A 12,616-nucleotide genomic window follows, 5' to 3' on the forward strand; every position below is an offset into this window, starting at 1 on the left:
ATCATCCAGAAGTCCTTTCCGTTAAAACAAGCTACAGCGTGCAGTAGCGTTGGGTAGGGAAACACATTAAAAAGCATAAAGTCTCTCAGCACAGTATTTATGACTGTAAGGTCAACAGTGTTAACCTCATCAGAAAGCTCCTCTGTGTATAGCACAGCAGATCTATAAAAATACCAGGTTATCCATAAACTCTGTACAGCTCAAGAGTGTTTTACTTTCAGTGGTCAGACTTCACATTTTTAGAAATATGGGGTGTCCTTGGCCGTATTCAAATCAATGGCTTTAATAATTGCTTGAACGAGAAGCCCACTTTTGATACTCAAATGATTTAACAACTGAGATGACCAGAGTTCATCACTTACTAGACTCCGGGTCTGAGTTGCCATCTCCTTCTGTCCGGCTGTTGGGTGAAGCTTGCTCGTAATACTCCTCCTGGGGGAAGCCGAGGGGCAGAGGGTGCGATGTGCTAGCACCGCTCGTGGGTTCGTGGTCTCCAAGCCCACTGTCACTGCAGCTTTCCTGGGAGCCATCTGGTAGGTGAAATGTGACACGGCGCTGAGGCTACAAGGAAGGAAGAAAATTATATGGTTTCCACTACAGTATCAGTAATTGCTTAATGCAACCAATTTAGGAAATGTATTATTTCAGTTATCTGCTGAAGACGCATTATCTGGAGTTGTGCACAATTTCAGGCTTTCATGAGCAGCAGCCTGCTTTCAAACCCGCTCCACCTGACAGCAATGCTTTCTTCTGGTTTTTAAAAATGTAAGCCCTGATGCAAAATGAAAGACACCTCAAACTAAACAGACTCTGTCAGACTTCATAAGTCTTTGGATGCCTTTTGTATCCTGACTCTGAGATTTCAATCACTTTTTGAGGCTCAATTTATTTCACTGCTCAGATTTCTAGTTTTCAAAAACCATTTTCTTTCCCATTAAAAGCTGCTCCACACTTTTGGGCCTAAAAAATGCGACACACTTCTAACGCTGAATTCTTCTAAGCTAGAAGAAAGAACAAACAATAACAAGCCTTATGCATTGCAAACAATTTTAATTTGCACAGGCATTAAACCAATGGTTTAAAAGTAGATTCCACTACTCTCCTTCAGATATTTCATTACAACCCCTTTGATTTCTGTTACACCATAGACCTGTGCATCAACTATAAAAAGGCTGGAAGCTGGAAAACAGAGAGAGCTGAGGAGGTAAAGTGTCACAGCACTGCTGTGGAAGGAAGCGCCAGGTGAAAGGAAGAACCTGATGTCTCAGGGATCGGATGGCATTTTCATCACCGAAGTGACTCTGTGATTTAGGAGTTGAATAACTGAAATGTGTATCTCTCCCAGTATTAAATGAAAATATGGAAAAAAAAATAAAAATAAGCAGCTCCCCTGCTCATTTCCATGTGTCTTATTTCCATGTGTTTTAGAAACATGAAGATTCAAAAAAAAACCAAAATAACAATTCAAGATGTTCTTAGCTTGATGTTACACAAAATTCCATTTGAAAGGCAATGCAAAACTTTCCAGCTCCAGAACTCCTGGGATTAGTAAAAGCTGGAGATCAGATTTTTGATGCAATTATGCAAAAAGAAGTATATATAGTGTTTATAACAGAGCAGATGTTGTCAGAGGTCCCTAGATATTTGGTTCCTATAGGTGATGGTGTTGAACTCCATTGCTTATATTACATTTTTGCTAAGAAGTGAAGTTCCTCTACTTTTTAAAATCCCTTTTCATCACTGTGACGTTATTACATATGCCCACAGACAGCTGCTGTACAGTGTGGTACAGCCAAGAAAATGGCAAGATCAACTTTACATGTGCAATTCCTGACAGATGTGAGTGAAAACCCTTAGAAGCTAGCAGTAAGAAATTCATGGCTTTCCCAGAAAAGCTGTTCTAGCGCTTCACCACTGCTAATGGAGAAGTTTTCTTCTGATGTCTAACCTGCCTCTTTCTTGTTACAAAATAAATCACTTCTTCAGTCCCATCCATCATGGTCTGGTTATTCCCACTCATCTTTCTGGCATTTGGCACTTTAGTCTTCTTCAGAATAAACAGACCTGATTATTTTAATCTGCTATGTGCCTTCTGATATATCTTACTGCTCCCTCCCTGCACACATACTCACACATGCCTGCCTGTGCACAGCTCAAAACTTGTTACAGAGCTTCAGCTGAGATCTTCAAAGAGTGGAGTAGAGCAGAAGGATCATTTCACATCTCCTGCAGGCTCCACTACTACTTTGCCTTTTTCATGGCACCATAACACATTTTCTTTGCCAACCACTATAATGCCCATCTCCTTTTCTAATGACCTTTTGCTGGTTGTCCACTTTCTGGTTATCACCATTGATTGCTGGAGCTGAAGTGCAGCCCGTTGCATTCATTCTTCATGCCTTTCTATTTTTTCCAGATGATTTCATCTGTTTATCATCAAGTACATTTGCCTTCAAGCTCCTGCTTTCCTGTTTACCAAATCTGCAGATTTCAGACCCTCTCTCATTTGCCAGATCTTTAAGAAAAATTGGAGCAGATCAAGCCAAGCCATCAGCTGAGCTCGGAAAACCTGAATGCAGAATGACTTGCCATCACACAGGATGGAAGGGGAGAAGACCTCCCTCCTGTCACTGCAGGAGAAGCCTTACAGCCCACTGGAGAAAAGTTCAGACAGCAAAGATTCCCAGCTAACTCCCCCACATTCCTCCATGCATTTGTGATGTCACCAGAAGAATGTTATCTGCAGCTGCTCCCAGGGCAACCTGGAAGGCTGGCTGGGGCAGTGGTTCTGCTCCTCCATCATCTCTCTTATCCTTTTCCCACCACAGACAGAGATATATGGAGTGTCTCTGCACAGTCCAAAGAACAGGAGGATGTACAGAAATTACTAGTATGACTTATCCTCTTCTACCTTTTAACTGTCAACTGCCCCTCGGAGCCCTGTTCTTACCAGCAGTCTCAGTTGACTTTAATCTGAAAGTCTAAATAATTAAAGTTTTGTGGAGTTGATCCAGTGAAAATATTCCTGCAATGTTACTGATTTGCTCCCTGCATACAGAACTGCATAGATGTGTAGCTGCAGCATGTGGAAACAGAATATATTACTACTTTGGTCTTTAAATGAGCCTGATATTCACAGTATCTATGAAAAATCAACCTTTATTGCACAAACTGTTTGTAAAACCTCTGTGTATTTTGTGAGGTTTACATTGCCTTCATGCTGTCTATGTTGCACATGTGCTGTTTGGTACTCATGCTGGGTTGTGTTTTCTCATCCCTAAGCTACTAGTGAGCCTTAAAAATAAAATATTCTTAAAATGTTATTGGCCCAAGTTCTAGTGTAAGATACCGGGATTAGGCTGGGAACACAATGGTTACTATTACATATGGCTGGGATGCACCAAGTGTAAACAAGTGAATCTTTCATTTCATGGTCTGGCATCAAACTACAGCAGAAGTTCTTAAGCAGGTGACAGTAAAGGAGACCAGAAAGATATCAAGGCCTTTTTTAGACTGCCTGGCCCAGTGAGAAGAACAAAAAGCACCCCCACGCCCCCTGCAAAAGAAAAACAATCTGAACAACCAAATTTTAGCTAACTCTCACATACAGTAAAAAAATGTAAATATTTAGTTCCATAAATTGAGATGTTATTATCCAAAAGATAAAAAAACAGCCAATATAAAATAAACTGGCATCAGGTAAAGGCTCATGATTTTAATTTGACAGTGTTCCTGAGTATGCCACACCTGATACTGCTGATGACAGAGCTCTTTGGGAAGAATTTATCAAGATGAAAAAGCCCCAGCTATTTCTCTGCATGGCAGTGCTGCCATTTTCTTAATTCAGGCAGCATCAGACAGTGATCTGGAACAAGTAATTCCAATGAAATTTTGCCAAAAGCTGGGACTTATCTTCTGTCACAATTATTTTGGAAATTTCCTCCTTGAGGCATTTAAATTTCAATTTATAAGATTATAAAATATCCTCAGACTCCAGCTCCTTTCTCTTTATCTCCAAAGGGAGTTAGCACTGATACTAAGAGAATAACAAGGATTATGGTTTGTTTTATTTATTTGACAGACAGTAAGTATATTTTTTGAAAAGAGAGAAGTCCAGGATTATGGATTCGTAGTGCGTCCTGAAAATGCTGATGCAGGAATTTGTAATGCAGACAATTAGACTGATAGGGGAAAATGAAGTGAAAATGTAAGGAAAAATGTACAGTTTCTCTGACAAATGTAACAATATTAAATTACTCTTTATTGGTAGGGAAAAAGAATTTTGCTCCCAGAGATGTCACGAGCCCAGACACAAATCCTGTCAGAGGTCTCGTACGGCATTCACTGCATTTTGCAAAGGCAGTCTGTGTCTGGAGGGATCAAATTATCTCCGAAAACCGCAAACCTTTTACTCTCATTATTGAAATTTATATGAAGACTGATCAAAGCCCCAAACTATTCTGTGTTCAATCTTTCACTACAATAATTAGACTGTGGCAGTGGGAATAATAAAAGATGAGTCTAAGTAAATAGCTTTGGATACACTGAAGGGATGATTTCTGGAATTATACACCAGGGGTTAGCCAATTTATAATCAAAACCAAAAAAAAGGTAATAGAAAAAGCAGCAGATATCAACTGAGGAACATTAAACTATTAACCTTATTATCTTCATTCACTGAAGCAAATTAATACTCTTTTAAAAGGAGATCATAAAGAAAAAACATTACTGTTTAATTTATGTTGAATTAATTATATTATTTAGATGATAATTCTGATTTTAAACAGGCCTTATTTAGGAGATGCTGTAAGACAGCACAGAAGTAAAAGAACAGGATTACTTCAACAGTTTCATTTTCCACTGTTAGCAGCCAGTGAATGAAGGAGTAGTAAAAAATATTTGCTAAGTTGCTATTAATATTTATTTCTCAGTTGCTTATGTCTTTCAAATGCCAGGAAGGCATAAAATGCATGCTTTAAATATCCAGACAACTATCTCCAGTTACGATCGGTACTTTTCAGTTGTTAAAGAAAATCCTTAACCAAACTATGATTTCCAGTTCAAATCTTTTTATACTCAACTGTCACCTTTTGTTCCAAAACAACAATCTTCTGTTCCATACGTTTTGATTGAGACACACTGGACCCAGCTACTATTCATGTAAAGTTCTCAGAATAACACAAAATCAAATTGCTCGATAGGATCCAACTACAAGTCCAATGGAAAACATGATGAAACTCCAGAAAGACAAGCCAGTATTTTCATTTTCCCTTTCCCTAGACTTAGTAGAGTATAGCACAATTATTATGGCCCAAATAGGTTCTACCAATTGTTTTATAAGTGTGTATTTCACATACTTATTGCAGTGCTGTCCCAGCAGCTGAGGCTAAATGAAATGTGCTCCTCAAACTCAATTAAAGCTCCACCAACACAAACTCCAGACTTGGGATGTCACATGGATTCATCACTACACTGCTGGCTCTGAATCTTTATAGCCAATGACCCAAAGTGCACAATCACTCACTAATCACTTTATTTCACCTGAAAGGGAACACCTCTGAACCTCAGGAGTTCCCTTGGACAACGTCCTGACCCGAGGGGACTGTTCCCAGCTGCAGACCACTGCTCCAACGAGGCCCGACTCCAAATGGTGCCCTGAGGGGATCTTTTTACACCCAAGTCGGGTATGAGCCGTGGCCCCATACGGTCACGTAGCCCCCCATTGGCTCAGGACCCAGCCTCCTGCCCTTGCACCCACCAGCGCCACCATGTGGGGGGACAAGAGCTGCGCATGCAGGAGCTATCATAGGCGTCTGTCTGGGGGGGGAAGCTTTGGAGGGCTTTGGTCTGGGCGGGTGTACCTGCCACAAACTCAGAACATTAAATCTAAGATGTTACTCTGTCATCTTGATAACAAAATGCATAAATGTAGCTTATTACTCTTTTTTACTCAGATTTCCAAAGTCCAAGCTCAATGGACATTAAAAACATTTTCCCTATCTCACACGAAAAATAACATTCTCAACTACTGTCAATACATCAACTGTCGTCTCATACAGATCAAGCTTGTTGAACAAGCCCTTCTATTTACTGAACAAGTTCAGCAGAATCACCTACTGTCTTATCTTTACTGATTGCATCCCTTTCAGCTTCTGATTTTCTATGCTTGTCAAATCAAAGAGACCTACTGGTTTTCCAGTTTACCATATTTGCCTTTTTAAATATTGACAAAACATTACATTTTCAGCTATAGAAAAGCTCAAAAATGCAATACAACTCTTTTACACTCTTACCACAAATATATCTAGTCCTACTGATTTAATAAGACTAACATTAATAACTGGTATCTTAAATCCTCAATAATTACTAATGGAAAATACATGAAGAGAAAGCTTTGATAACTAACTTTACTTTTCCTCACTGTGATTAACAATCTAACTGTTTCATAGTAGTATAAGCAAGTAATTCTAGGCTTCCATTTATTACTGATTTAAATAACTCCTCCCACTTTATTAATTTATTTAGATGAAGGAAGCATAATCAATTAATTTCAAAAAAGCAAGTATAAGCTTGGTTGACTGCCCAGACAACTGCAAATTCAATGTGGATGATTATCCTAGACCTATTTGTAGTTTTTCAATGAAAGAAGTACTACCTCCACAACATCAGGGAACAGACAGAGCCTCTTTACCTGCTCAAATGGAAATTACTTAAAATTGACAGATCTTGTAGTTGGATTCACTCACACAAAGAATTGGCTCAAGTGATGAGAAATAATCTTGCAAGACTATCTTGTAATTCTGCCACGCTCACTTGCTCAGGGTGCCTTTTTAGAATTACACTTACATAGCTCTACAGGCATTTCTTGCAGGCATGTAAAGAAACTGCACCTTACTGATAAGCAAAATGTCATCTATTTCAGCTATTGGCTATTGCAAAAAGGTAATTCTATGAAACCCTCTTCCAGGTGGGCAAGCAGCTGAAAATTGTTTTAACACCACCCGCTTTAAGAAGCTGCTTTTCACTGATGCCATTTTTCACCAAAGTTACTAGAAGCAAAGCTGATACTCCCACCTTCCTCCTGTGGCCCAGTGGTCACAGAACAAACTCGCTAGCCAAATCATCGCTGATCAAAAACATTATAAACCTGCAACTTCACAAATTTCTGATTAACAGCCTCAATGGGTATTTATTTGCAGACTCTAATCCTCACTGTACCAAAGGGTGTACCTCATATGACATTTTCCAGCAACATTTAACAATTAAATTGTATTTTCTGAGCTTCCTGAAATAACAACAAAAGAACTGAAATAAAAAGCAAATAAACCTGAAAATAACATTTAAAGCACGTCAAACATTTTATTTCGCTTTTGAAAGGCAGTTATTGTATGCTAGATGTCAAAATGAAAGCTGAAAGCATGCTTTTTAAAGTTTAATTCATGTAAGCCTTCAATTTGACATGTGATTAAATAAAAATTACACTTGAAAGTTGCACTATGGCTGTGCTCTTGCTAAGGCTGAGAAATAGGAAAGTATCAATTCTGGTTTTTTTTAATATATTATTGACTTTCCAGGTTATCATCTTTGATGTTATTATCTCAAATGCCTGATTTCTGATAGCAAAGCCATTTTAGTTAAAAGAACATCATAATAAACAATAATATAGAAACATTTTGGTAATATTTGACACCACTTCTGACTGCTGGCCCAACAGCATGGATCTTTTTTAGCAAAAATATTGATTGGGTATTATTACCGTTGTGAATGTTTCTTTTAAAAGCAACACTATTGCTTACCTAGTGTTTTCTTTGTGTTAATACTGAACTAGAGTAGAATTTATACTTTCATACATGTAAGATAGCACCCTAGCTCTAATTTCATTCTGTTAATTTACACATTTCACTTGTGGCTCAGATAAATAGATTTCATCTTTCTTCATGAGTAATGTATAGATTTATAGAATAATAAATGTTTTTTTCCAATGAATAACTCACTGATCTCCAGCCCCTACTTTTGCACCATAGCAGTCAAGGCTAAGCCATTAAGTACAAGCATGATGAGGTTATTATCGCTACAGAGACCTGGAAGAAATCTCAAGAACCTGATTCAATTTCCATTTGCAATTTTTTTTCTATTCAGTTTTTCTTGTAAAGGTCAATTTTTTTCTGAAGCAATGCACATGCGTATAACTTCACAAGCCATCACAAGTATTCACTTGAAGAGGCTTCAAAATGTGCCTTCATCATTTCTAACCAATGGAGCTATTCTTATCAGTGCTTCCCAGAAGAAGAGTCTTTCGTCTAACTTTGGTTCCTTGGGTTGAAAGTGTACTGAAGCCAGAAAAAAAACACAAGACACATACTTTTAATAAGACTTATTCAAGGAGTATTCTTAAATATTATAGCACAAGTAGTTGTGTTATCACTTCAGTTTTATTTTACCCTATAAAATAAACCTTGTCTCCACAGAACTTTTTCCTGCAGGTGTGGGTAGGATATCAGAGTGGAACGACATGGAATAACCTTATGTTTCATATTGATATATGTAGCTGCTGAATGTGAATTCATGTTGTTATGGTTAAAAATAAGGTTCTCAAATTAGGGCGGAGAGGAAGTCTGCACTCTAAGCTTAGAACGTGAAGAGGTTGAGGTAGCTCTTGAATTAAGAGAAATAAATAAAGGCAGACTTCCTCAACTTCTTCTAGAAAAAAAAAAACACCCCACAATACTTTTGGATCCGAAGGTTTCTAAACTACATTTTCACTAATTTTGGTATCATTCACAGTAGCCCTCAAAAACTCTTTGCTCCGGCCCCACAGGGAGTAGCCAGCCCTTCCTACACCATGACACAGTAAAGCAGCAGGATTCCTGCAGTATTTCCCTAAGAAGAAATCCCTGTTTTCATAGCTTATACTATCAGGGTGGTAATGAATAAGTTTTTAGCTGTTATTTACAGTAGAATGCATGACATATTCAAAATTATTAAAGTGAGTTGAGCTACATACTACTAATGCGTTCTTAAATGAGTATCTGAAATACTTATTTGTAAATGGGAAAAATTCTACAAATTGAAGTGCTGTATTGTATCACTGATACCATCCTTCACTCCTACAGAGTGATGTCTCTGCAATTGTCCTTTCATATAATCAGAATACATCGTTGTCTTTCAGCATTCACCACTTGTGTAATTTGAGTAAGGCAAAATATAGAGCCATTAGCCTTCCTTTGTTCCTCAAATCTTTCTGGCTTATTTCCATATTTAGTGCAGCCATTCTTTAAGACTATTAAGATTACTTACTCATCTTTCTTTACAGAGGAAAATATACAATACGAATTACTTAATTAATGCAGCATATGTTAGTTTGCATAAGGAAATCATGCAGTTCTGGGCAAGGGGAACTGAGGGACTCCAGCTGATGTTGGAAGGAAGTTGCTCTCTCTCACATCAAGCTGAGAGCTGCTCCGTAACACCAAGAGCCCCCGACTAGCCTGCAGTCAGCCCCATGCACCTGCAGCTGTCCCAATCACAACCCAGCCACAACCCACAGATGGAGGGTTTGTGCTCTGAAAGCACAATGAGAGCGCCACCGTAAGCTAAGGCCCACTGCTGTGAGATTCAGGTGTCTGGCAGCAGGGACCTGGCTTTATAAAGCGCAGCCCTGTGACCTTGGGTTGCTTGCCTGACAAAGTTATTGTGGTGAGAAAACAAATGAACTCAAGCCATGCACAGTAAGTAGAAACTGAGACAGAAGTTGTTTACTTTGTAACTCAAAGAGTCAAGAGAAAGGTACTAATGCAAAAATACATAAAGCATCAAGGGGAAATTGTACTTAAGCCAGCAGAAGTGAGGACTAGGCATCTGGAGGGAGCCCTGAAGCCAAGCTCTTCCTCATGGGACTGCCACTGCGTAGCCCACACAGACCACCAGGTGCCTCTGCCACCAGCACGAGCATACCAATGTCTTGATTAAAAGCAACTTAGTCCCAGCCGTTTACTGTATAAACCCCAAAATAACATTACTGCATTCTCATAAATCATGGAATCAACTAGGTTAGAAAAGACCTTTAAGTTTAACCATTACCCCAAGTCTGCCAAGTCCACCACTAAACAATGTCAATCCCAAGCCAAGTCCCTGCATCTTTGGAAAGATGCCTGAGTAGAAGTGTCCCAGAGAGCTCAGAAATAAAAAGGGCTGGGGTGGGAAGACCAAAGGCACAGCGGAGGCCAGTTCTGCAACTCCATAAGTGCATTCTTTCACTTGCCACACAGATTAACACTGCTACCATCTTTAGTTCAGGTTTATTCAAATTTCATATAAAGCTCTGTTAAATCAGAAATAAATATTATTCTCCATACAAGTCACACTGAACTCGCAACCTCTAAAACTGCAATGCTTCTGCAACTCTGACACCCAGGAGATGACCACGAAAGGCAACTACTTGCTCTAGTTGATCCAGAAAAGCGTGACAGTGCAGAAATCCCTTGTAACATGCAGTCAGGAAAGAACAAATGCAAGGCTTTAGGTCTACACTGTATTCTTATTGCTCAGGAGAAGGCAAATTGCTGTAGATATCTGAAAAACAGGGAAGATCTTTGAAATAAACCAGCAGGAAAAATGTGTGTGTGTAAGGGTAATAACAATGTTAGGAGAGCTGGCACACATCATAGGGGCAACAGGGAGACACAATGGGCACAGGTATCTTCCACACATGGTTACAGGCACATGCACAGACTTGCATTCCTGTATCAGTTACACTATCAAATACCCATGGCAACTGCTCTGGTTGCTCATCCCAAAATCATCGTTATGCATAAAATTTCCTGACTAAAGACTTCAAATCATGCTCCTTAAGATATTTCTTAGTGTTTTTTTTTTATTTTCATTGGCATACAGCATCTGTGCTTTGCACAAAACAAAAAGCACTTCACACATTTTCCAGGCAAAATGCATAAATATAAACTTGCAGCATTAATTATGTTCTTTCTCCTACTGCTTTTAATTAATTTGACCTTTGGTCCTATTTTTGTCAATTCGGGAGGCATGCTGCAATCAGAAGAAAGCTATGGTGTAAGTATTCTATTCTGCAAGTCACCAACTAAATGAGTAAGCAATGGAGGAAAATCTATAGCATGCAATTAGCATTATTCTTTTCATTTATTTTTGTTTTACTTCACAGAACTTATTAATAAATTTCAGTAGGTAAAACTGAAGGCAGGAACCCTCCTACACCAGGTGCACTATATTCTACCTTGGCACAAAAGAAATTCTTTTGATGTACTGGAAATCTTATTAATAGATTCACCAGAAAACAAGCATGTAAGCTGGCAGAGGCAATTGCAAGAGGTAAAATGAATGTAAATGACAGATGAAAGAAAATTTTCATGCCGTTCAGATCAATATAAACGAAAGTGCTGCTGCAACCACAGCACCAAGATGAAGGGAATTCATCAAACTTGTATTTCAGACTATTTGTCCTGCTCCAAATGCACCCTCTGTGTTGCGAAGCTATGGTCTTCCTTTACCCAATTAATACTACATTAAGATGCACTCCTGCAGGGGCTTTTTCCTTATTTTGACGAAGATTTTCAGTGCACTCAGATATGGGAGGGGGGGGAGCACAGAGAATAGCTTCTTGCTTCTAAATACTGCCATTTGAAAAGCCTGTAATTGCAGCACTTAATAATTTTCTAAATACTTAAGCCAGAATTAATTATCCCTGCTATTACTGCAGGAGCATGGATCATATATTGGGTATGATGAAGAGAATGTGTGATAGAACATTTTATTGTACTCAGTGCATGCAGAGCGTGTGCAGGGCACTTAAACTATTAGAAGCAACAGGCTTCTCTACTTCAATTATATCGCAGTATGATCATCAGATATCTACAGCATCAGCTTTGCTCATTTTGTGATTTTTGTTGTTGCCTAATTAAACACTTTCAGGACCCTTCTTTACACCAGGGACTAATCACCATCTAAAAAAGAATCCTGCTTTATTTAAAATTGTATTGGTTCTTGGTGAAGAATTAGAGGAAGGTAAATGCTTATTGTTAAACAGCTTCCATTTCAACAGACTGAAATGCGTTTTCATTAGTAGCCAGAAACCGAGGCACGTCATGAACTTCGGCAACTGCCTTTAATGGAGTGAATTCTACAGTCTCCTGGCAGTTTTATATGGTGTTGAGGAATCAAAAATATATGTAGCTACCCGTACACTTAATTGCCCACCCTGCTTAAAATTCCCTTTATGCAGAAGCTGGGTAGCAATAGAAATACTAACTCCAATGTATAAGACATTTAAACATTTTGAAACACATAACAAAGAAAACACATAAACGTGGTATTTGCAAGGGGGAAAACAAAGCTACAAGGAGATGAAGTTTCACTTCCAGCACACTGGATTCAGACCTTTGCACAGAACACAAACTAAAGTGACTTTGATCTCATTCTAGTGTGTTGAAAACAAAGTAATTTCTTACAAAAACCAATCACTCCCTCTCTGAAAAACCACTGCTTGTCTGAGATTCACTAGAATAATATTAAACTGTTGATACTGGCTCACTGTTTGAAAGATGGCTGGCAGTGCTGCTTTGGTTTCTAAGTAGTTTACTGGGAA

The 12,616-nt window shown here is 38.7% G+C and overlaps 1 protein-coding gene across 5 annotated transcripts in view; it reads right to left on the reverse strand.

Moving 5' to 3' along the window:
- Positions 1-12,616, reverse strand: part of PCDH11X (protocadherin 11 X-linked) — a 491,669-nt gene that overhangs the window by 138,059 nt on the left and 340,994 nt on the right. For 4 of the 5 annotated variants that reach the window (XM_062627447.1, XM_062627444.1, XM_062627446.1 and 1 more), the window contains one exon: positions 363-561. The exons of the other annotated variant lie outside the window; for it this stretch is intronic. In XM_062627447.1, coding sequence (XP_062483431.1) covers positions 363-561 — 199 coding nt within the window. The remainder of the gene's footprint in view (positions 1-362; positions 562-12,616) is intronic. 5 annotated transcript variants of the gene reach the window in all.

This window comes from Pezoporus occidentalis, unplaced genomic scaffold (genome assembly GCF_034315485.1).
Source record: "Pezoporus occidentalis ecotype Australia unplaced genomic scaffold, CSIRO_AGI_Poc_V1 ctg30, whole genome shotgun sequence".
In the NCBI taxonomy this organism is placed as follows: domain Eukaryota; kingdom Metazoa; phylum Chordata; class Aves; order Psittaciformes; family Psittacidae; genus Pezoporus; species Pezoporus occidentalis.